We start from the raw sequence: 26,043 nt of genomic DNA on the forward strand, positions 1-26,043 counted from the left end.
ATACCAGTGGACACATCTTGTTTTATTACTGTCACTCCTATTTTAACACCCTAAACAATTAAGTACATCTATATTCTCTAATCAGATATATGTCAAATAGTAAATTAGAAAATGCTACAAAGAAAGAACCAAGTTACTCCAAACATTTTACTTAAGGCTCTGTATCTGTAAGACTGCTTTTTAACTTACTGGGTGTCGATACAGGGAAGCTACTCATTGCCTTTGTCTTTTAAAAGTGCCTAGATCTTAGTTCAAAAATGCTCCAAGAATAAAAATGTTTGTTTGTGTAAAGTTGACGACAGATGCAGAAACTATCCATTTGCTTATTATAGATGGGCTCTGCCCTGCCCAAGTTTGAGGGGGTAAGGGAGGCAATATAAGCACACAATACTTTTTTTTTTTTTTGAGACAGAGTCTCGCTCTGTCGCCTAGGCTGGAGTGCAGTGGCTCAGTCTCGGCTCACTGTAGCCTCTGCCTCCTGGGTTCAAGTAATTCTGCCTCAGCCTCCCAAGTAGCTGGGACTACAGGCGTGCACTACCATGCCAGGCTAATTTTGCATTTTTAGCAGAGATGGGGTTTCACCATGTTAACCAGGCTGCTCTCAAACTCCTGACCTCAAGTGATCCGCCCACCTGGGCTTACCAATGTGCTGGAATTACAGGCGTGAGCCACAGCACTCAGCCAAGCACCCAATATTCTAATTCCAAAATTTTTAGATCTGAATTAAGCACACTCCATTTATAGTCAATTTAATTTTGAAACCGAAAAGACTCTACAACACATCTATGTTGAAAACAGCTGCAATTTAAGAAATCTTAGTTGCCCAACCTTCCAGTCATTCTGGATTTTAAATCTTTCCAGACTGCCACCCTATTTGATGTATACTTTTATGTAAGATATTTAGACACTATAAACTACTTTGAAAGGGGAAAGTTAAGGTCTTATAGCACTCAAGCCTGGGCGACAGTGCGAGACCCTGTCTCAAAAAAATAAATAAATAAAGTAAGGGAATATAACTATCTTCCCTCCAACTCTGTGCTTTGGTATCCTTATATGCAAAATGGAGACAGGATGTACTTCACAGGGCGCTGATTAGGCAAATACATGTAAAGCACTGAGAATAGTGCATGACACTCAGCAAATGATGGCTAATACTATCAATCTCTGGGTTTAAAAGGGTGATATAACAAGAGGAGCACCATGGCTTAACTGCATGAAAGCAAGAAAATCAGGTTGAGGTCTTGGCTCTATAAAGCTTACCAATTACCAACATGCCTTGCCTTGGGCAGCCCCACTCTTTTCTGAAACAGTTAACTGTTTCTTATTACTGTTATGAGGAATAAAAGAGATGACATATATTAAGGATTCTGAAAACTATAGTTTGCAAAATGGTGATTTTTCTAACACATAAAATCCTTTCACCTTAAATTAGCTGACATTCAAGTTAGAGCTTTCTCTTCTCTCCATTTTTAAGTCAACATGGAATCATGGTATCTTATTCAGTGAGTTGTAACGTTGCTACCAGTTTATTTTGATAATTGACACAGATTTAGCAAGTATAAATCCTTCAAGTGGCTCCTGTGCCCTTTTGACATGTATCCACCTTTTTGTTGTTGTTGAGACGGAGTCTCACTGCAACGCCCAGGCTGGAGTGCAGAGGCGCGATCTCAGCTCACTGCAACCTCCATCTCCCGGGTTCAAGCGATTCTTCTGCCTCAGCCTCTTGAAAAGCTGGGATTACAGGCGCCCGCCACCACACCCGGCTAATTTTTGTATTTTTAGTAGAGACAGGGTTTCACTATGTTGGCCAGGCTGGTCTTGAACTCCTGCCCACTTGGGCCTCCCAAAGTGCTGGAATCACAGGCGTGTGCCACTGCTCCTAGCCAACCACTTATTTATTTATTTATTTATTTATTTAGATTTCCTTTGTGGCACCATAATAGAATGTTCCAGGTTCATCTCATATTTCTCCATCCCAGGAGCCATTATTACTCTACTTTTGAGTATGTCCTCAAAACTGGTCTAACAAGTCATTTCAGAAAATAATTTCACTTCAACAATACACTGTTTGTTGATTCAACACAAACTGCATGGGCTGCTTAGATCAATTTACACTTGGTTCATCGCCATCTTTGGCTGTTTCAAACATACACTGCTAAAAAAAAAAGATTGTCATTAAGAATATTACAATAGAAATGGAAGTTTTGAGGCGGAAGAAAATCCCCCAAAATGTAAGCAATGGTAATAATGCATTTAAAGTATAGTCTCACAAAGTCTCACTTAAGAGAGCAGCACACCCAGGACACATATATTGATCTGCTGACACCACTTCTTTACTATACTTCATATAGATGTCCTCACATCTTGATTTACATGGTTATAACTGCTTAAAAACTGGCAAAGAGAAAACCTAAAATAATGCTTTATACCAGTTTGAGTCAGAACCAAACTGTTCCAGACTAGTTGGAAAACGACCCAGGAACTCACCTGCATTAAATGCTGAATTTAACTGAGCTAAAAATGTCTAGGCCATCCCTTCTTAGAATTCCCATGACTCATTCTAGTCAAAAGCTATAAGAACATATTCCTTAATAGTTCAGCAAACTTTAGGGAAAACTAGCTCATTGTCTTGGGTTCTAAAGTCCTTTTGTTTGATTATTTTTATTATAATGAAATTAAACTTATGACTATTACAGTATGCTCAGCTTAAAACATTTATGAGTACTGCAAGGACTAACAGAAACAGGAAAAATCCTACTAAAAATATTTGTTGATGGGAAATCATTGTGAAAACAAACCTCCAAATATTCATTTGTAAGCCATAAGAGGATAAGCACAACCATATGGGAGGAGATAACCAGTCTCTCCCTTCATATATATTCTTTTTTATTTCTTGTTATACCTTCCCAAAACAGAGACATTCAACAGTAGTTAGAATGGCCATCTCCCAACATTTTAAAAAAACTGCACCCCCCAATGGGTGAACAAAGTAAAGAGTAGTAACCTAGAGTTCAGCTGAGTAAGCCACTGTGGAGCCTTAAGTGGTGAGGTCTTCCAATTTCAGAGTGATGTGTCTTCAACTTGTATCATCATTTTAGCGGAAAAACATAATTTAATTTTGGTGAAATGAGATTCATCTCGCAACAGGATTAGTAACAGCATTCACTGAATTTCACACTCTTCTTTTGTGAACAGTGAAGAAAATGAATGGTAGCTAGAAGATCAATGGGATTCCAGCTCCAGCTGCAGATGGAATGACGATATACCAGGACAAAAAACACCTATATTTTGATTTACAAAGCTAACAGCAGTTTTAAATCTGCAACTTAATTACAGACCAACTACACCACAACCTTTTCAAATGGCAAAAATACAAAAAAGTGTTACAAAAATATTTCAGAAAAAGTGCATAGTCTAAGTGCATAGTAAATAAAAGCACTGAAAAATATCTTGCTAGAGGGAGTTCAGCTTGGAAGTTATTACCAAAGCTAAACATTTTTATTTTACACAAACTATACTCAAAAATAGCTTTATGAGACCGATTTCTGGCTAAAAGTATCAAAGGGTTTATTAGTCAAGAAACAAATACCTCAACCGACAAGGGTGGATAGAAAAGAAACAAAGAAGCTGCCTACCCCAAAAGTTCAGACTTAATAAAATTTCTTCAGTATTACGGTACTAATATCCCTTAATGGCAGAATGTGATAATCATGGAATTAATTATTGCTAAAGTAGTTTTCAAATAAAAAAAAGAAAAAAGAAAACAAAACAAATTAAACTTGACACAATCTGACCAAACACGTGTCAATTTACAATTTCAAGGTTATTTTACAAAATACCTACATTTACACAATAGGCTCCCGGCAGCATTTCCAGACAAATGTTCTTTTAATTTATCCTGACATGCTATAAATGAATAAATTACACTATTTAAAAATTATCATCAGTAAGTTTTCCTTTCTCATGGGTCAGAGAAAAAGAAATGAGCGTGCAAAGAAGATTGAGAGGAAGCGCACGCACACAGATAACTTAAAGAAGCAGGAGGGGCTGGGCAGAGTCAACAATCACTGAACCTCACACAGTGTGATGCTCTCCAAGGGTGAAAGTCAACTGCTTATAGCCATTTCAAAAGTATTTTAAAGAAAAATGTTTTGTAGGGAAACCCTTTAATGCTTTCATTTTTATTCAAAATCAGTCCAGCTGCTAGTCAGCGGGCAGCAGCTACAATACCAAGTTCTGGCAGTTGCAGTACTAGATATTGTGCCTGCAAGTCATAAAAAAAAAAAAAAAAGAAAAAGAAAAAAATGAAAGAATGCCTTTCCCCTTCAGACAAAAGAATTACTTTTTTCATTTTTCTTAAAAAAAGAGGAAAAGTTATAACACGAAACCTAAATTGACTTGCAAAGGAATACCATGTAACAAATGGCTTGAAGTAGTCTATCAAAAAATTGGGGAGATTTTTATTTAATAGTGAGTCAGCAAGGCATTTTTTGTTGTTTAAAAAAAATCTCATTTCCTTACAGAAACAGTTTTTAGTTTTTAATGAACTTGTAAACAAAAAAGCTCCCATTTCAAAATAAAAACAAAATCCCAGATCATATAGATGTTTACAGTGATTACATTTATCTAAGCAACATACATACATGTTCAGTTGTAAGATGTTAACTAAATTTCTGTGACAAATATGCTTTTTTTTTAATACCAAGAACATTATAGAGTTAATGCAGAGTCCTAAGGATAATCTAGTAGTCACTAAGTTTTTCTTAAGTCTTCACTTTAGATGCTGTTATTTCTAGCACAATTAAGCAGGCAGAGTCTTTCATATGCTCAAACACTGGAATCTTTGGTTGCTACCATATCAGCTGGCTTGCAGACAAGAAGCCAACCATTTTAAGAATGTTTTAAGTGAACAACTTGCAAACCCCAGGGATGGAAAAACCCTAAGAATGCACAATTGTGAGCATTTAACAACCATCACAACTGTGGCTGAAGACTGTTCATGCCATTCTTCTGAAATGAGATCTCAAAGCAGTATAGTTCAAAACAAAAGGTTTTAACAAAAAATTGGCATATGCACAATTTCTCCACCAATTTTTGTGTGTCAACCATTTAGTTAACTTTTCCACTTGAAAAAATGCAATAGAAAACCGGACACCATGTTTCACTATCTCAGTTAATATTCACAATTACAGAGGCTACAACTCAGGATACAGCATCACCAATGCTGCCCAGAGTCAGTTTATACTGAAATTAAGTTCTTTACACCAAGTAAATGGTTGTCCACAACCACTGGCTAGTGTACATATGAACTAAAATTTCTAGATTTGGGGAGAAACAAATGCTGCTCCGATCATCTGCTCTGCTTCTTCTGTTCCTCAATTCATGCTTAGAAACCTGGTAAAAAATCAAAACAAAAAAAAAGTTAAAATTCCAAGTCAAAAATTTTAAATTACACCCAAAATATGGAAATTGGGTGGAACTGAGCCAATAATTATAGTGGCTCATGTTATTTCGTCTCTTGTGAAAAGTATTAGCTCAACTTTTTAAAACAGAAAAACATGAATCTATACTTAAAACTAATTTTTTGTTTTGAATGACTCTAGGAAGGAGTGGTACAGTGAATTCAAAGCCTCTCAGCATACTAAAATAATTATTAGTAATTCAAATGAGCATGTTTCTGCATTTTTACATATGCAGAACATATTAGGCATTCACATATTTATCAAATCAATGAAAAACAGATTGCTTTGCTTTAACTAAAGAATACAATTTTAATCCTACCATGGGCACAAATTATTTCTGACACAAATTAAAACGGTTAGCTTTAATAATAAATGCATTCAAAGCATAATTATCTGTATTATTTTACTAAACAAAGACCTGAGAAGCATGTAATTTCTGTAGAGAAACCTCAGACCTTTAAAACTTCTTTACCGGCCGCATTAGAAAGATTGTTTTGTGACTCATTTAAAAATGAAAGCAAGTGATGCTTTTTTGGCTTTATTTACTTTTCAAGCCTACACATTCTACAAATACTTCCCTCCTCCACCACAAGTAGACCCTAGGGCCTCTACATAGGCCCTAGGCCAAGTTTGAATACAAGAAGCCTCAGGTCATAACCACACTTTATCTACAGCTAAAGGCAAAGGGAGAAAATATGCCTGTCCCACAGCAATAGCCTGAAAATCTCTTAAGCACCGTTTTTCCTCTCACCAGACACCCACTCTGAGGCACCAATGCTCCTTTGTCTACCTCCTTACAAATGAGCTAGAAACTATAGCTCATTCTAGCCCACTCCAATCAATCCTCACTTCTTCAGCCCAGGTCATGTTTTCTTCAATCATAAACTGCTCCTTTTCTTTTAGTTCTTTTTTCTTTTTTTTTGGAGACAGTCTCGCTCTGTCACCCAGGCTGGAGGGCAGTGGCATGATCTTGGCTCACTGCAACCTCTGCCTCCTGGGTTCAAGCGATTCTCCTGCCTCAGCCTCCTGAGTAGCTGGGACTATAGGTGCCTGCCACCATGCCTGGCTAATTTTTGTATTTATAGTAGAGACACAGTTTCACTGTGTTGGCCAGGCTGGTCTCAAACTCCTGACCTCGTGATCCACCTGCCATGGCCTCCCAAAGTGTGGGGGTTACAGGTGGGAGCCACCGTGCCCGGCTTCTTTTACTTTTTAAACATTTGTTGGGCCATCTCCCATGGGCTTTGTGGGAGAAACAAAATAATTCTAATATTTATTTCTTATGCATATATGCCCCTTTTTTTTTGGGAAATAATAGCGAACATACAACAGAGTAGGTGCATAATAGATCTTTGTTGCCTGGGTACTAAGTCCATAAGCACCAAATGCCAAAAATGAAAGATAACAAAACTTTGAGAATATACTTCACCATAGGGAATATCATTTGATGCATGTTATTAAGAAGTATTAGCGAGGTAAACCTTTCTTTTAAAGGTTGTCAAACCAAACCTTAATAAAAATCTGACTATACCTTGTGACCAAATTTCAATTTTAAAATACAGGAAAAGTTTCAAGCTTCTTGTTTGGGAGTTTAAAAAAGAAAAAAAGTACAATACAGGATAAGCTATGCAGGTTAAGAAACTAAGGATTAAACAGAAATTAAACAGATTAAACAGGATTAAACAGAATTCCCCCATCAGGATTTGGTTTCAAGTCTTGCAATTCTTCTTAAACATGATTTAAAAAACGTATTTTCACAACTACTAAAATTGCTGGGTTTTATCATAGTTTTCTTACGTAATCATATTAAACTAATTGTTATGGTGAATATACCAAATGGCTTTCAAAGGGAAAACCACCATCACTAACAAACTAAAATGGAAACATGCTACATTGTCAGTCAAAATACAAGGAAACTCTTGTGCCTTTAATAGCAAGAAAACTTCAGAATGTATCTGTACATCTTTTGACCTGTTATCTGAGGAATTGCTGAGTCAATAAATGATTACAATTGTTTAGAAACTGGTAAAAGGCTACCCTAACAATATTCCTGGTAGAATAGAGCAGTCAAATCCAGCTTTAACTCTTCAGATGGGTCAATGGTATGACATTCCAGCCAGGGATCAACATTTCTCCAGTGAATTGTCCTAAGATGTTACTGAAGTATGTTTAGGAAAAAACCTCAATAGGAATATTCAACAGGTATTCAACATTCAGTCTTGCAGTACTAAGCATTCTTTTCCCCAATACGCATTGGTCTTTGGTTTTTATCTTGCAGATTAGGTGGCTCATCCAGGCTTCCAAGAGTTCAAGAACCCATCTTCACTGTAACATCAGTTAAAATGAGGAATGAATCCCTTTATTCCTTAAAAAAAAAAAGGGGGGGGGAGGGGGGAGTTAAAACAGAGTTGGAGGATGTGATGATTAAGAAGTTAATAGCTTAATTAAATTTCAAATCTGCAAAAAGCAAAAAAAGGTTTATTTTTATATAACTAACAAGGATATTCTATCCCTGCCCGCCACCCAATCTGAAATCTAAAATGTATGCTCTGGCCCAGACGAGGTGGCTCACATCTATAATGCTAACACTTTGGGAGGCTGAGGCAGGAAGATCACTTAAAGCCAGGAGTTCCAAATAAACCTGGACAACATAGTGAGATTTTGTCTATTAAAAAAATAAACAAAAGATATGCTTTTTTGGGGGGGGGGGGTTGGGGTCTTGCTGTTATGTTGCCCAGGCTGGACTTAAAACTCCTGGGCTCAGGAGATCCTACCACCTCAGCCTCCCCACAAAGTGTGTATCTGTTCTTATTCGTAAATTAATTTCAACTGTTTTCGACTTTTTAAATAGAACCAGAAACTAGTTCAAAGGGATATTTACGTAGCAATAAGGCTTGTAAGTTTGTGATGGGCTTTTGATATTTAGGATGCCTTCACGCTACAAGACAACTTTTTAAAAGTTATTTTGAATATATTAATTATGCTATGTCATTTATACTAACTTCTCCTATAACATGGTTGTGGTTTTTTTCTCTTTTTTTCTTTTTTTTTGAGACGGAGTCTCGCTCTGTCACCCAGGCTGGAGTACAATGGCGCGATCTCCGCCCACTGCAAGCTCCGTCTCCTGGGTTCACGCCATTCTCCTGCCTCAGCCTCCCAAGTAGCTGGGACTATAGGCGCCCGCCACCACGCCCGGCTAATTTTTTGTATTTTTAGTACAGACGGGGTTTCACCATGTTAGCCAAGATGGTCTGGATATCCTGACCTTGTGATCCGCCCGCCTCGGCCTCCCAAAGTGCTGGGATTACAGGCATGAGCCACCGCGCCCGGCCCCAGCTACTTTTTTGTATTTTTAGTAAAGACAGGGTTTCACTGTGTCAGCCAGGATGGTCTCAATCTCCTGACCTCACGATCTGCCCGCCTCAGCCTCCCAAAGTGCTGGGATTACAGAAGCGAGCCACCGCGCCCGGCCTTTTTCTTTTCTTTTTAAAATTATTTAAAATAGAGATGAGGTCTCCCTATGTTGTTCGGATGGTTCTCAAAATCCTGAGATCAAGTGATCTTCCCATCTAGCCTCAAAAATGCTGGGATTATAGGAGTGAGCCACAGTGCCTGGCTGCTTGTGTGGTTCTGTTTGTTGCACAGAATTAAGCTTGGAGAATTTTAAATCAGATTGGCAGTATCTAAAGTTAAAGAATAATTAAAAAAAAAAAAACCTGTAATAACTCTTCCTTCCCTATAGAAACTAAAAGAGTATTTAAAGTTGGGAAAGATAAATGACAATTTTAAGTATAGGAGGTATACATTATTCCTAAACTGCATTAAAAAACAGACTGAATTGTTTTGTCTTCCTTATAACAGAATTCATTCTGCTACACATTTCTGACGTTCTGGAGTTTTAAAATACCTGTTTATAATTGATTCTTTCCCCAGCTGGTAGATGGTCTGCATTCAACACCACTGAGTCACAGCAACGCTGTATTCTTCTAGGTCTTCTAACAGTTGTGCTATCATCCAGATGATCTAACAAGTTGCAGAATTTGAAGGTCCAGCAGTCTTGGAGACATGGACTCCAGATGACCACAAACCAACTCTTGCACTTTCATCGGCATTTCCTGTTGGGTTATTTAGATCTTTCCAGCTTTACTGTCCACAGTAAAAAAAAAAGCTGACAAAAATTCAAGATTTCAGCAAGAAGATGCGGTTCCCTGGTACTTCTTAGAATTGAGTGTATTCAGAGCAGTGTGTTCAGACTGTCCAGGTATTTCAAGATCTTCCCCTGTGATGTGGGTGTGCTGCTGAGTGACCAGCACATTCCTAGCAGCAATTGGTGAAGTCAGAAAAAGTCAAACTAGACATAAACGGTAGATGCAGCCCAGTAAAACTGGAAGGTAATTCAAGGAAGACTGTGGACATGGTAGGTCAATATGATAGAAAAATAATATTTGTAATCCCCTCTGAATGTCGATACTTTGAGAGCTGTCTATATTATTATGATAAAACTCTGCTTAGTAACTATGGTTAGGGTAGTAAACAGATGGGTTAAGATGATGAGAGTACAGAATAGTAGAATTATCCAAGAATCCGCCTTTGGGTTCACTACCTTCTGAAATTCTCCCCCACCTCTGCCTGCCCTCAATTAAAGAAACACTGAACTTCATTAGATTTTGAATGTCCTAAAAATATTTCATTTTCCTTTACTTATTTTTAATATCTTGAAAAATACTTTTTTGATAATCACATATAGTCAAAGGGAGTGAAATAAATTTCGAAGTGTGTTGGGTGTGAATCTTATGTATTTTTCTTGGGAACATGAATAAAAACAGTAATTATAATCTTGTAGTAATTGAACATTAAAAACTAGTATAGATAATAAGTGGCATAAAGAGAAGTCTTTTGATGGATATTGGAATGGAGTATTTGAAAAGATCTAAAGAATATAAGGAAGGCAGAAGTCTGCCTATTATTTAATAGGCCCACATTAGCTAGATAAGCCAGACTTAAAGAATCTTTGAACATTCTTATTAAGTTATTAAAACAACACCATTTTTACTGAAGAAATATCAGATATATTTTTCAAAAATTACCATATAAAACATTAGTAAATGCTACCATTTTGGGGATTTTCCTACATTAGAGATTTACTTGCTTAAAATACACTTATGAAACTTAGTTCAATAATACTAAATCCTCTGAAAATTTAACTCTGTGAAGAGTAATATAAAAAGCACCTTCTAAAAATTCCTTGTTGTGACACAGGGTCTCATCTGTTGCCCAGGCTGGAGTGCAGTGGCATGATCACAGCTCTCATTGCAGCCTCAACCTCCAGGGCTCAGGTGATACTCCCACCTCAGCCTCCCAACACAGCTGGGATCACAGGCACTCACTACCGCGCCTGGCGCTTTTTTTTTTTGCGGGGCGGGGGGTTGGGGAGGATGTTGGAGGGAGCTGGGACAGGGTCTTACTATGTGGCCCAGGCAAGTCTAGAACTCCTAGGGTCAAGCAATTCTCCCACCTCAGCCTCCCAAATGTGTTGGAATAACAGGCATGAGCCACTGCGCCTGTCCTAAAGTTTTTAACAAGAAAAACCCAGTAGGATGTTTTCATCATTATTAAAACGATTTATTATTGGGATCAATGAATCATTGAGCTGTATGAGTTCCTTTTTTTTTTTTTTTTTGAGACAGAGTCTCACTCTGTCACCCAGGCTGGAGTGCAACAGCACAATCTTGGCTCACTGCAACCTCCACCTCCCAGGTTCAAGCAATTCTCCTGCCTCAGCCTCCCAAATAGCTGGGACCATAGGTGCACGCCACCACACCTGGCTAATTTTTGTATTTTTTGTAGAGATGGGTTTCCACCATGTTGGCCAGACTCTCGAACTCCTGGCCTCAAGTGATCTGCTTGCCTCAGCCTCTCAAAGTGCTGGGATAACAGGCGTGAGCCACTGCACCCAGCTGAGTTATTTCTTAAATAAAGAACCACTATAGTGGACCTTAAGAGACTATGCTTTTAAATGCCCTTGTTACTTAGAGACTGGAAGCAGGAATAACATAGAGCAATTGTTTTCAAACTCCAGAATTCCTAGGAGATTTCTTAAAGGATAACCTGCTGGGCTGGGGGTAGAAGTTAGGGGAATATGTTCCTCATGCTTATTTCATGCCTAAGGCCCGAAGGCCAGCTACATTTTCATAGTTTATGAGAGTTTCATGTAAGATTTGTCTTGAGCACAAAGTTTTGTATTAAAAAAGAAAAACAGATGTTTTCAAGATGTCAAAGAGCAAAAAGAAGTCTGTGTTCTGTGAAATGGCACTTTTCAGTAGCAATACAGATGTACTGCCTTGGAAGTGTATTTCTGAAAAGCAGTCAATGACATGTGATGTGTTTTATGAAAAGCCTAATTTTTCAAGTCCATGTTTATGTGATAATTTGTATGACCATTGTCTCTAATGTCACTATAAAATTTTTATAAGATTTTAAGTTGCTTTTACAAAAAATAGCTACAATACAAAATAAGGCTTAAACAAGTTTAATTACAGTTCTTTCCCCCGCCCCAATGAAACTAACTCAGTGGATCCAACTTCTCATCTTTAAGACATGGATAGGGCAGGACACAAATTCTGCTTGTTTATTGAATAAGAGACACACAGTAAACTAACAAAGAAACTAACTTAAAATAAGGTAATTCTTTCTGAAATCTGCTGAATGCCTGAAGTAAAATGTTCTAGGTCAGAAGAGATTTCAATCTAATTTTAGTTATAGAAACTGCAACTTGTGATGATCCTATTATCCCAGCTAGCTTTCGGCAAAATTGGTTTCATTTTGTGAGAAAAAGCAAATATACTATAGGTTGTCAGGTGTAACAAGTCCTTGGGTTAGAGACTCTATTTGGTCTTACCTAAAATGGTAGGACTGTTTTTCAGCGACATTAGCTACATAACACATTATGAACTTCTTGGCACTATGATTAGTTATACGATGATTAAAACACTCAAAAGGAGCAACTATCCCAACTGAGATGCAGAGGCAGAGCACTGTGTGAACATTAGGGTTTGCTATCCTGAGTTTACATGTCACCATCTGAAAAACCCAACGACAATAAACCTTCAACTTTGAATCCTTCCCAAATACAAAAACATCGAATAGAAGCATCTCAACTTCATTCCTAACAGATGAGCTGCTGGGATGAGGATGACATCAGTTAATAATATTTCTTGAAAAGTATCTTCAGATTAGAATCTATTTTTAAATTATAAAATAGTTTAAATACAACACTAAAAATGTGAAGCAAAGATTAATCTATAAAGGCCAAGTTCAGACTAGGGCAGTATTCAGAAATTTAAAAATTAGAAACCAAGAGCCAAATCTTACTTGCCCACTACTTCCAGAAAGTAAGCAGGTATCAGGAGGTAAGCCCCAGAAATGGGAAAAGAAAGACAAAACATGAAAATGGGAGTTAAACTGTATAGCAACAGTGTGCCCTAACAGTTCTACTCCTTACAGGCAGTAAGAGTGCCAAAGAAAAGTAGAAAGGAAATAAGACTAGCAGTTTCAATGGCATTTGCCCCAGTTACCTTCAATTTGCAAGGCCTGCCTGCAGACTTCAATTCCACATTAAACCCTGGGAGCCTGATATTTGCAACATTGTAAAAAATCAAGCCAAAAACAAAGAAATCGTTTTGAAATTAAGATCATACGTAAACTGCAAATAAAAGAATTATTTTTGTGACTAGAAAAGATGTGCTGAGCTTTGCATTTATTTGAGCATTTAAGAGAGAAAATGAGATGCTCTGCAACTGAGAAGATAGACACTTTGGGGGTAATGCCAAACTCAACCTCTTGAAATTACAACATGTTCACAATTTTCCATTTTAAATGCTAAAGCATTAACATGCAAAATAAAAAATCTTAACATTGTTAGTCTGAAATAAAGTCAAAATATGGCTAACCAAATTCATTATTAGAAATCAACAAGTGTTAGGTCTAGGATTTTGGATTGATTGATTATATTATATTCCCAACACCAAATTTTTGGAAAGGGGGTTAATGAATGAGTAAAAAAGATGCAGTTGTTAAAAAAAATGACCCAAAATCCCAAGAGAAATGATATAAATATACACACATATATGTATATACAAATACATATACATATATATGAACAAGGACATTTGGGTTTAAAGTTAGTAGTCAAATTTTCCAAGGACGTCTTTTTGTTTTTAACGCAGAGCCAAATTTTTATGTATTTTAAAACCACCTCCTTGATCTAACACTGTTAGAAATGAATTACCCAATTTTGTATTCAATTTTTTCCCTGTAACGTCACTTGGTTCTTGGCTACTAACCTTTCATGTTACTCTTGGTTTTGTCAGTTTGCTTGCCTGTGGGGGTTTGGGCCTGCTGACCCTGCCCACTGGAAGAGGCTGCCTGCTGTGCTGCTTTCTGCTTTAACATTGTCCAATCAAATGTGTAGTCATATTGATGGTTCAGGGTCCTGGAACACATAAAATATTTTATGTTAATCCTTTAATAACAGAGTCCAGTTATATAACCTACTAACTTTTTAAGACAGTGACAGCATTTCTTTACACAACGAATATTTCCTCAAGTGTGGCAGCTTCTAAAATATTTCTTATTATAGATGAAAAAGGCAGCATGAAAACTGAAACATGAAATCAAGCTGTCAGTTATCTAGGGGAATACTCATAAGAGGAGGTACTTCCTAAAAACAAGTAAGAGTAAATATTCAACTGGAAGTTTGGGAATAAGATGTCTGACTGGTACCTGGGGAAGACACTTTTCTGGGGTTAAAAGATTACCTGAATTCTCTCTTTCTCTTTTTTTTTTTGAGACCAAGTTTTGCTCTTGTTGCCCAGGCTGGAGTGCAGTGGTGCAATCTCGGCTCACTGCAACCTCCGTCTCGCAGGTTCAAGCAATTCTCCTGCCTCGGCCTCCTGAGTAGCTGGCATTACAGGCGCCTGCCACCATACCCAGCTAATTTTTGTATTTGTAGCAGAGACGGGGTTTCACCATGTTGGCCAGGCTGGTCTCGAGCTCCTGGCCTCAGGTGATCCACCCCCATCGGCCTCCCAAAGTGCTAGGATTATAGGTGTGAGCCATTGCACCTGGCAGATTACTTGAATTCTTTGTTTTTCTCTTTTGAGACAGAGCCTCATTGTCACCCAGGTTGGAGTGCACTGGGGGGGGATCTCAGCTGACTGCAACCTCCGCTTCCCAGGTTCAAGAGATTCTCCTGCCTCAGCCTCCCGAGTTGCTGGGATTAAAGGTGAGCACCACCTCACCCGGCTAATTTTTTTATTTTTAGTAAATATGGGGCTTCACCATGTCGGGCAGGCTGGTCTCTAACTCCTGACCTCAAGCGATCAGCCCGCCTCGGCCTCCCAAAGTGCTGGGATTACAGGCGTGAGCCACCGTACCTGGGCGGATTACCTCAATTCTTACTCTCTTCCAACTAAGAGTTTGAGCCACATGTAATCTATTTCCCCCCCCCTTTTTCAAGACCAGTTCTGGGTTGTGCCTAAGGAACCCTACCCTAGTTTAGGACTGCTACCACTTGATCAGACTCCATGACTATGTGATATTTTAATTGCTTTTTATTTGGTACTGTACAAAGTTGGAGAGTTCCAGAAGGCACTGACTATCTAATATGAATTATAACTATTCTGGAAAAGTTACATTCTACTTTGAGTATGATTCAACTCTCTATCCACTCCAAACTAAAATCACCTATTTACACTACAAATAGAAAAATGCCAAATTAGTCCCAAATAAATCAGTTTCTGAAACCTTTTATTCATGTTAGCTAGATCTGCTTTACTTTAGTATTTATCAGAATGAATTTGTTAGGTAAATTTAACCAATTTCCCTCACAGAGTTTATAATCTTAAAATACCTTAAAAACTGACCTGAAAAGAATGCGGAATAGCTGCCTCAGATACATGTAATCTGGGGCTTCCTCAAAGCGTAGCCCACGACAATAGTTTAAGTACATCGCAAATTCTGCAGGAAACCCCTATAGGTTCAAGGGTTAAAACAAAGTTAAAAACAAACATTTCAAGATAGAAAAATAAATGCATTTAAGTATAAGCAAAAAGATATTTTTGGGCCGGATATTTTACCATTTCATAGGAAGATATGAGAGCTACAATGATGGCTTGGTCTCCTCATAAATTTAAATAAAATTTCATGACCCTACCTACCCTATTATGTACAATATTAGTAGAAAAAATACATATGTTTTTCCCATATAGTGCTTTTCCTATACAGTACTATGTTCTTAAATAACTTATATAGCCCACTTGTTAAAACCTGTCATTTTATCAAAGTCCCGCCTCTTCGTGAACTTTTTTTTTTTTTTAAAGACAGGGTCTCAATCTGTCTCCCAGGCTGGAGTGCAGTAGTGTAATCTCAGCTTACTGCAACCTCCACCTCCCAGGCTTCAAGCGATCCTCCAACCTCAGCTTCCTGAGTAGCTGGGACTACAGACACGAGCTACCACGCCCAGCTAATTTTTTGTATTTTTTAGCAGAGACAGGGTTTTGTCATATTGCCAAGGATGGTCTCAAATTCCCGAGCTCAAGAGATCTGCCCCCCTTGGCCTCCTTGGTCTCCCACAGTGCTGGGATTACAGGTGTGAGCCACCATGCCCAGCCTTCAGAAGTTTCTAAATGGTTGCATGATATTCTACCTAGTATATACATCATTAACTTGTTCTTTACAATTGAACATTTGGATGTATTCTAATTTTTCTCTATTATTAATAATACTGCTAAGTACATCTGTGGGCATAGAATTTTTCCATTTAGCTCCTTAGGAAAGATTCTCAACAATGTATAAACATTTTCAAGGCTCTAGGTATCAGTCACCAAAAGGATTTCCCCAATCAGCAATGTGGAAATACAAAATATTAAAAGAGCACAAACCTCTGTATCTCCTCTCCTAGAGTAAATGCCAATGTGGAGAGTGGTAAAGTTAAAGGAGGCAGTCTCTTTCTACAACCTTATGATTGTAGAGTTAAAGTTACAATCTCTTTCTACAACCTTATGAGAAATTTCTCATGTCCTGGAGTTAGGAAGGATAGAATGGAAATGCTTGCAACATTTTTTATTGATTGCACCAATATAAACTGGGTGACCACTTGAAACATATACATATGTTAAAAGATGTAAAATAATACATATTATACATCTTTCTAAAACTCAACATTTATATACATTTATGGCCCGTGTTAATGGTAAACAGTATGACAATGAGACTGAAAACAATCTCACCACTTGATAGTTACTATTTTAACTCTCACTGATTTCTTCCCTCAACTATTTATTTGTATACTGCTTTGTACTTAATTTCAGGTATACAATTCTTTCTTGTCTGAAAGACCATATGGCCTTCTTTTTATGGATGAGATCATGGTTATTCATCATGACACAAATACCTCTCTATTCTAAACTCAATTGCCTTTCTATGAAGTTGAAAATTTCAGAAAAAATGAGTGTGATTCAAACTGTCTTCTGTATTCCTGTATTGTTGGAGAGCTGCTATTTTGGATTGCTCCAATCTGTCTGCATGTTTCCCTGTTCCTTAATGTACTAATTGTTGATAACCTTTCTTTTCCAGCACTAGTCTAGGGTAAGGACAATATTTCTTACTTTTTCTTATAGATTAATGAGGTTCTATTGAAAATGTTTACCTGCCCTGTTTATTTACCCCTAGTTTTCAACGGATTAGAGAGCCCTAACAAACCAGAAACATAAAACACTTATTTTACTTACTTAAAACGTTTATTTAACTTATTTTTTATTATTTTACTTATTTTTGTTGTTGTTGAGACAGGGTCTCACTCTGTCACCCAAGCTGGACTGCAGTGGTGCAATCTTGGCTCACTGCAGCCTCGACCTCCTGGGCTCAAGCATCCTACCCCAGCATCCCCAAGAAGCTGAGATTACAGGCATGCGTCACCATGCCAGGCTAATTTTTGCATTTTTTGTAGCGATGGGGTTTCACCATGTTGCCTAGACTGGTCTGGAACTCCTGGGCTCAAGCGATCCACCCTCCTTCAGCCTACCAAGTGGCTCCTCAGCTGTGAGCCACTGTGCCTAGCAAAACACTTATTTAAAAAGACCCCTATGTTAAAAGTCCTTGTTAAAGATATTTAAAATAATAAAAATGTAAATTTAAAATGGTGAATAGCTACCTAACTCAATGTTACAAGTTCCAGAGCTGGCAAATAAAATGTTCCTTTTTCTTCCTGGATCATTCATTCATTCACTCATTTGAGACAGAGTCTTACTCTGTTACCTAGGCTGGAGTGCAGTGGCACAATCTCAGATCCTTGCAAGACAGCCAAGATTCACCACTGCAATTGGAGCCTCCCAGGCTCAAGTGATCCTCCTGCCTCAGGCTCCTGAGTAGCTGGGACCACAGATGTGCATCACTGCCCCCAGCTAATTTTTGTATTTTTGGTAGATAAGGTATTTCACCATGTTGCCCAGGCTGGTCTTGTGGAACTTCTGGGCTCAAGTGATCCGCCCACCTCGGCCTTCTAAAGTGCTGGGATTGCAGGCGTGAGCCACTGTGCCCAGCCGGATCATTTATCTATTAAGGTAGAAATGGGGTTTCCCTATGTTGCCCAGGCTGGTCTTGAACTCCTGGGCTCATGTGACCTACTGCCTTGGCCTCCCAAAGTGCTGGGATTAACAGGTGTGAGCCATTGTGCCTGGCTTCATTTATATTTTTTTAATATTCATCATGCATACTTACCTTACATAAAACTTCAACAGGCGTGGACATCTTCTTTTCACTAATCTTTTCATATTTTTGTTTCTTTGTTGCAGCCTGTGGAAAAGAATAAAATAAAAAAGATATACTCAGTGCTACTGAGAAGAACCATGGTAGTTTAACGCACTAAACATATAAACATATACCTGTGAGATTCAAGAGAAATTTTAACCCAGAATTTAAAAAATCAAAGTATAATACATCTAAAAAAAATTTTTCCCAAACTGTTAACTTCTGATGTAAGTTTCTTCTCTAAGAATTTAATTTTAGCTATAGGGAAAGGGTGAGTCTAATAGGAATATATGGATATTAGATTTAAGTAAAAATGGCTGGGGCCAAAATTGAAAAGCATTTTCTTTCTTTCTATATATTTTTTTAAGGAGATAGGGTCTCACTATGTTGCCCAGGCTGGAGTGCAGTAGCCATTCACGGGCTCAGCAGTAATTCCCTGTGGCCTCCAACTCCTGGCCTCAAGCAATCCTCCTGATTCAGCCTATCAAGTAGCTGGGACTACAGGTGTGCATCATCATACCCAGCTGAAAAGCATTTTCTTTCCTTTTTCCTTTTCTTTGTTTTTTGTTTGTTTGTTTGTTTTTTTGAGACAAGGTCTCCCTCGGTTGCCCAGGCTGGAGTGCAGTGGCTCGATTATAGCTCGCTGTAGCCTCGAACTCCTGGGCTCAAAGCAATCCTCCCGGCTCAGCCTCCTGAGTAATTGGGGCTACAGGCATGTGACACTACACCCTGCTATTTTTTTTTTTTTTTTAAAGTAGAGGTGAGGTCTTGCCATACTGACCAGGCTGGTCTTGAACTCCTGGGCTCAAGTGATCCGCCTGGCTGGGCCTCCCAAAGTGTTGAAGATTATAGGCATGAGCCACCATGCTCAGCCTGAAAAGCATTTTCTTAACCCATGTTCAACACAAGGGCAAAGGCATCAGATTAATACAAAAAAATTTGTTCATCAATTAGTGACATTAATAAATGGAGTTAACTGTATAAGTCACAATATTTTTCTAAACTAAAAATACTCATATTAGATAAAGCTACCCACCCAAGGACTGAGCACTACAACTAGCTCACAGCCACTCAATAAATACAGGTATTCCTTCAAAGAACTGGTAAGGTACCAAAATAGCCATTAAAATTTAGGACACACCAACAGTGGTGACTCACACCTGTAATCCCAGTTCTTTGGGATGCTGAAGCAGGAGAATCACTTGAGCCCAAGAGTTTGAGACCAGTCTGGGCAACACAGTGAGGCACTGTCTCTACAAAAAATAATTTAAAAATTAGCTGGGCATGGGGGCATGTTCCTGTAGTCCCAGCTACAGGTAGGAGGCTGAGGTAGGAGGACTGCTTGAGCCCAGGAGGTTCAGGCTGCAGTGAGCCAGGCATTCCGGCTTGGGCAACAGAGCAAGACCATTCCCCATGCCCCCACCCCCACCCAAAATTAGGATACGGTGATTTATCATTAACATACACTCACAAAAGTAACAGTAAACTCCTAGCTAATAGAAACAAAATGTTAGGACATGTATTGCTGGATAAACAGGTCTTGCTGTACATAAAAACATACATTTTCAACATAATGGCAACACATCAAAATGAGAAAGTCTCCACCTTTCTTAGTCCATGCCCACTTCCATCTAGATAGCGCTAGTGGCTACCAGTGGGTACCAGCTTACTGTCTCTTAGAGGACACTGTTCTTCAGCTGAACTAAGTTCTTACTAAAATGATCTGGTTTCATTTTCCCAGATAAAAGGTAAAAAGTAAATTAAGGTTAATTCTTTATTATCTCAGAAAAATCTCAGACTTAGAAAGGACCTTAAATCTTATCTTCTCCAATATATATTTGTATTCTAAAAAAGAGAGAGAAAAATCTGATAATGTGAGTCTGGTTTACCTTTAGCCCTTGCCATGGCAGGCTGGTTCTATTAAAATACATCAAAACATATCCTAATGATTCCATGTCATCTCGGCGACTAGAAAAGAGAACGTAATTTTATAAACTGGAACTATTATTATGAAAAAACATATGAAAGAAAGTCAAGTACCCAGAAGAAATGTTCCCAAATGAGGAGGGAACACTATTTGGTGTCTTACGCAAGAAGCTACTTATTTAAGATGATTTTAAAAAGTTCATGTGTTACCTACCTCTAAACAAAACTTTTTCCATGGAATCCAAAATCAGACAAACAACTGTCTTACAATTTAATTTTAAAAGAACAAAAAGGATTTGGCTAAACAACCCTCTAAATGAGCTTAATGAACCAAGCAGGATGACATTTCTATGTTTTGCAGAAACTCATTAAAAAAAAACTTCAGAAGTACTGAAAAGGAGTTACAACTTAAAACTAATTGAACATCTATATGAATGTATTCATGCATACATATCTATATACACATACATACAAATATATATTTAGATATATATATATAAGGATAGGTAATGCCTTGGCGTACAGAAAAAGTGACATTACAGTTTAACCTAGATCGTTCAGATATTCATGGATATTTCTTAAGCCTGAAATTCTTGGTATGAGGTTTTTTAACCTGGAGGCATATCATTGTTTTTTCCACTTATTACTTCTATGCTAGTTTTAAGGAGCAAAAAGTGACTGTAAAAGATGAAAGGAACTTGAAACTCTAGAACTCATGTGAAGAAATAGGAAGAGAGCAGAGACTGTTACTTTTTTTACTTTAAACTAGATCCTATTAATTTATATATTTGAGTGAAGTATAACAGGAGATGGTCCATCAACCCACTTTTGGTTTATTAGGACACTGATAACATTTTCCTTTTAAAAATAAATAATGCATTCTTCCCAAACTCAGCGTGAATTACTAAAGTATAAAAAGCCCCAAATAGCTTTAAAAATATATGTACTATCCTCAGCTGCAAAAAGAAACGTCAACATTGCACTTATGCTTCTAACTTTCTATCACGCAGTATTTTCCCCCCAAGAGACAACCTTCAACAACAACAAAAAATCCAAAAGACCTCATTTAACGGTCTTCTCTACACTGGTTAAAGCAGCAGGTAAAATGATTAATAAGCATCCTTCAAATCCTCAGCCAAGAAACATCCTTAGACATTGTAAGAAACTAAAATATTTCAAAAACCCATTGATGGCTTCTGCTATGGCTATGATAAGCACATTCCATTTTCGAACTTACCTCTGCTCAATACCAAGATGTGCATTGATGCTAGCATATCGGGCAGTGCCAGTGAGGTTTTTATCTTCTCTGTATGGTATGTGTTGCCTTGTCCTGTTGTCTCTGTACTTTTTGGCCAAACCAAAATCAATAAGGAATAACTTTAAAAGAGAAATACGGAAACATTAGGTTTCCAACCTTGTTCAATTAAACAGCTTCTTATTCATTAAATGGTATCTATTCTATGCATTCAAATATATCACAATAAAGTATCCTAAGTATTAATAGAACAGATAATGAACAGACTTAACACCCCCCCCCATAAGCTTTTACTAGTCTTCATCAATAAATCAAGTTAAAAAAAAAAAAGTCTAGTAGTTTATCCTTGTCGTTTGCAGATTTCACAGGCCCATTTCATTACATACTCAGGAACCTGTCTTTATAAAGAAAGAAATGTATACATGCTTGACAGCAGAAGCAACAAGTGTGCTATTTGTCATAATGACACCTGATAGTCTGTACACCTGTTACTACTGGTAAACAAACATGAGGTTTCAAAATCTAGATATAATGGCCGAGCGCGGTAGCTCACGCCTATAATCCCAGCACTTTGGGAGGCTGAGGCAGGCGGATAACTTGAGGTCAGGAGTTCAAGACCAGCCTGGCCAAACATGGCAAAGTCCCACCTCTACAAAAAATACAAAAATAGCCGGGCATGGTGGCACATGCCTGTAGTCCCAGCTACACAAGAGGCTGAGGCAGGAGAATCACTTGAACCCGGGAGGCAGAGGTTGCAGTGAGCCAAGACCGCGTCACTGCACTCCAGCCTGGGTGACAGAGCAAAACTCTTTCTTAAAAAAAAAAAAAAAAAATCCAGATATAAACTATCTGAACTCTTCCCTCCTACAAAGGCCATTCTTAAATGTGCCAACAGGATACTTGTTATCTACCCTAAAAGTCTGACATTGCCAATGAAACCAAGACTTTTTATTAATAAAAAATACTACTTAGCACTGACATTATACAAATGGGTCAGGTTAAACTTCTGGAAAATTTAACAAGTTGATATAAAAATCCCCCCAAAAAGCGCTTAGCATTTAAATCAAGGTGGCTTACAATTAGCAGTTTAAGTGAGCTAACTAAAAACAAAAACTAGTGTTTAGAACAAAATAACGTTTAGTGTTATCATGTCTATATGGTACTCAGGGAATAAGGTATTCATTTATAATGTAGCTAATTGTTGTATGTAATTCAAGTTTACACTCCAGAACTTAAGCCTTTTATAAGTAAATAACTATTTTTATGAAAAAGAAATCCAAAACATATTCATATTTACCTACCATATGAAAAGAAATAATCTTTACTTAAAATTTTGGCTTTTGTCATAAAATCACCTATTATGCTATATTTTAATAAAAGTTAATCTACAAATATTAAGCTAGGCAGGTCTATGTGCCCTTACACTATATAGCCCTAGTCTGTTGTTCTCTAGTTACTCCTAAATTTTGTAGTTCTTCTCTCCATTAGACTACTGGGTCCCTTTTGCCAGTTTATAATTTGTGATGTGCTGGGAAACTTGATCACCTAACCTGCAGATTTCATGTCAATAAATAAAGCAAGTTACTGATTTAGGTTATAAAGATCTGACCAAGTACCTCTCCTAGGAGCATGAGTAACATCTATTTCAGCCAAGCATTATAACCTATTCTCAATTATACTTTGGACAGTAAAGACACTGACAGTTGAGCTTCAGTCACCATGTCAACGAGATACTGATTTTTACTTAGTCTACTATAAAAGAATGAAGATTAAATTATTAGTAAATGTTAACTGGATGATGAAGACTCTCAAAGTAAAAAGATTAAACTCCCTTCCTAAGCAATCAAGTCATTACAGGTAAATTTGTGTTGTAAAACACTAAGAAATAAAGCTTATACTTTAAGTTTCTCTTGATATGAAAACCAGATCAGTACACAAATATTAAAATGAGCAAAATACATTTGTTAAGCAAAACAAAAATGATGATTAAGTTTTGCAGATTCATAGTGAAAAGAAAACATGGGGAAAATAAACACAAAAGGACATTCAGCTTCATGGTATTTAAAAAATATCTCTAAGAAATATGTAGACATTGAATGAAGAGTGATTAGTACATAGAATTTCCTCCAGTTCACATTTTCTAGGATTGCTTCCTTTGGTACTTTAAAATGAAGGACAAAAGGGAAGAGCTCTGACATGAGTATGTCTAACAGTTTCATTCATGTCTAAATCTACATTCAATAGCTTCATTTGTGACTCAATAACCAGACACTTTCTCACAACCAAAAGACTGCTTTATAAAAATTCAGTGTTCGCTGGAGAGTTCTTTCCTCCTACAACGCTAAAGGAGGAAATCTTATTTATCAAGAAAACTACAAATATGTAAACACGATCTTCTTAAACATCTCAATCTAAAAACAAAAATCTAAAGAGCAAATAATTTGAAATGTTCTCCTCTTATAAAAACTGAAAATACGTCAGGAAAATAATGTTAGTACTGAACAAAGATAGTCTATTCTCAGTAAACAACTGAAAGGAAAACTACTTGAAATTAAAAAAGGAAATAAAACTCTTGGTGGTTCATTACCTTCGGGTACCTATCAAGCTTCTTTAGTAGCTCTCTCTGTATGCTTTGCTGTTTAAAACTAATAAATATAAACATATAATGGAAATGTTTACATGAAACCACATGATGCCAAAGATACAACCAAAAAGCTGTAAATATGTAAAGGCAGAACCAAATGAGGAAAAGTCAGTATCAAATAAGCGTAAGATAATGCATTTTTATTATAGGCTTTTATGTGCAAAGACACAGGCACTTCCTTCAGTGAGTCAAGCTCCTTTTCTGTAGATTTTTACTAACTACATGTTATGAGTAAAATCTGCGCCCATTTTAAACAATGCAGCCTATTCTTCAAAGGCACAGGGAACTGAGTTGATAAATAGGGGATAATTTGACCAGGTGCAGTGGCTCACGCCTATAACGCCAGCACTTTGGGAGGCCAAGGCAGGTGGATCACTTGAGGTCAGGAGTTCAAGACCAGTCTGGCCAACATGGTAAAACCCCATCTCCACTAAAAATACAAAAATTAGCCGGGCATGGTGGCGCATACCTGTAATCCCAGCTATTCGGGAGGCTGAGACAGAATTGCTTGAACCTGGGAGGTGGAAGTTGCAGTGGGCCAAGATCGCACCACTGCACTCTACACTCCTGCCTGGGCAACAGAGTGAAACCCCGTCTCAAAACAAAACAAAAAAACAAAACAAAAAAACCCCCCAAAAAAACAAAAAATAAAACCAAAAACCAAAAAAAGTGGGGGGATAATTCCATAATTCCATTCAATAGAGGCACATTTTCTTCAAAATCACTGTGGCTAATCTTAGTGTTTAGTACTTGCAGCATTTTTTTTTTTTCCTAACCAGGGGTCATAATTTCCCTTGCCCTTCTAAAACATTCACAAGGTCACTTTACTAAAAACCTAGCTAACCTGTATGTACAAAATCTAAACAATGTAATACAACTTTCTTTGTAAATTATTAAATGATGCTACGAAATGTAAGCAAAATATGTGAATGGGTAAGTAAAAATGAGGCACTATAAAACTAGTTTTATTCTTATAATATGCCTAATGATCCACCATCTACTGTCTTCCCCCCACCCCTTATTTAACTAGTCACAATACTTGGTACTTCTTTGCCTGAATAAAAATAACTCTGAATTTCTGAAACCTTTTTTAATAGCTGGAGGTGGTTGCTGGAATAAAGCTGGGCAGTATGGAAAAGGGTTAAATGATTATCCAGATGATACATGTGGATAATTTAAGGTATTACAAAGCATGTTTTTTGTTTTTTGATTATTCATGCCAATACTTCCTCTTCACTGTATACTAAACTGAATGATTAAGATTCATTTGCTCAGGAGCATGAACATTTATGAACTTAAATTTTGTGATAAAAAAGCTATTTAACTTCAACAAAAGTGTAACAAAATATGAAGAGTTCTACTCACAAATTTAGAAAATTAGTAGGGTGTTTATCCAGCCTGCCAAAAACTAAATTTAATATATTTCAATGTATTACTAATGGTAATCTACCATATAACTTGATAAGTGCTTAAGCTATGTTATTGTTATATTGTTAAGAATGCAGTATCTTCTAGTTCCAGAGCATATAATGCTCTGTAAATATCCATTTGCTAGAAGTTGAGAATACAGACTGAGGAAATAAGTTCTAGAAACACTAGATCTGAAATCTGATCTACACTTACCTGAAGTTCCTTAGGGAAGGGGAAGAGAGGTGAGGTAGAATATATTCATTATACAGCACTAATGAACTGAATTTAAATATATTTCGTGCATTAAGTTGTGTAACTCCAAATAAATTTTTTAAAACTAACGATCTATCTCAAGTTTACTATTAGGTAAACAATTTCAGTACTAGACCAACATCATTTCCTCATATGTATGTTAGAGAGCTAAACATAATATCCTATTTTCATTTAGCTTTTTTCTAAACTTTATAAGTTTTAAGCAAAAGCCACAAAGAAATATCTTAGTAATGTTATGTTTGCCAAGTATGTCTGAATAATGCCAA

The 26,043-nt window shown here is 37.2% G+C and overlaps 1 protein-coding gene and 1 pseudogene across 15 annotated transcripts in view; both read right to left on the bottom strand.

Annotated features, from left to right (window-relative positions):
• Positions 1-2,869: 2,869 nt before the first annotated feature.
• Positions 2,870-26,043, bottom strand: part of CSNK1A1 (casein kinase 1 alpha 1) — a 57,446-nt gene continuing 34,272 nt past the window's right edge. For 3 of the 15 annotated variants that reach the window (XR_002943963.3, XR_002943964.3, XR_001717990.4), the window contains 7 exons: positions 21,433-21,572; positions 20,159-20,237; positions 18,240-18,314; positions 15,386-15,492; positions 13,805-13,953; positions 9,370-9,577; positions 7,500-7,827 (listed from right to left, as the gene is read on the bottom strand). Coding sequence is in view for 7 of the 15 variants with exons in the window: in XM_016954021.4 (XP_016809510.1) it covers positions 9,590-9,630; positions 13,805-13,953; positions 15,386-15,492; positions 18,240-18,314; positions 20,159-20,237; positions 21,433-21,572 (591 nt within the window). In the remaining 8 variants the exon portion in view is untranslated. Of the gene's footprint in view, positions 5,395-7,499; positions 7,828-9,369; positions 9,780-13,804; positions 13,954-15,385; positions 15,493-18,239; positions 18,315-20,158; positions 20,238-21,432; positions 21,573-26,043 lie in introns of those variants that run through there. The other 12 variants (XM_001163993.7, XM_063810809.1, XM_009449933.5 and 9 more) reach the window with 6 other exon arrangements.
• Positions 6,248-7,303, bottom strand: LOC134809987 (uncharacterized; annotated as a pseudogene).

Source organism: Pan troglodytes, chromosome 4, assembly GCF_028858775.2.
Source record: "Pan troglodytes isolate AG18354 chromosome 4, NHGRI_mPanTro3-v2.0_pri, whole genome shotgun sequence".
NCBI lineage: Eukaryota > Metazoa > Chordata > Mammalia > Primates > Hominidae > Pan > Pan troglodytes.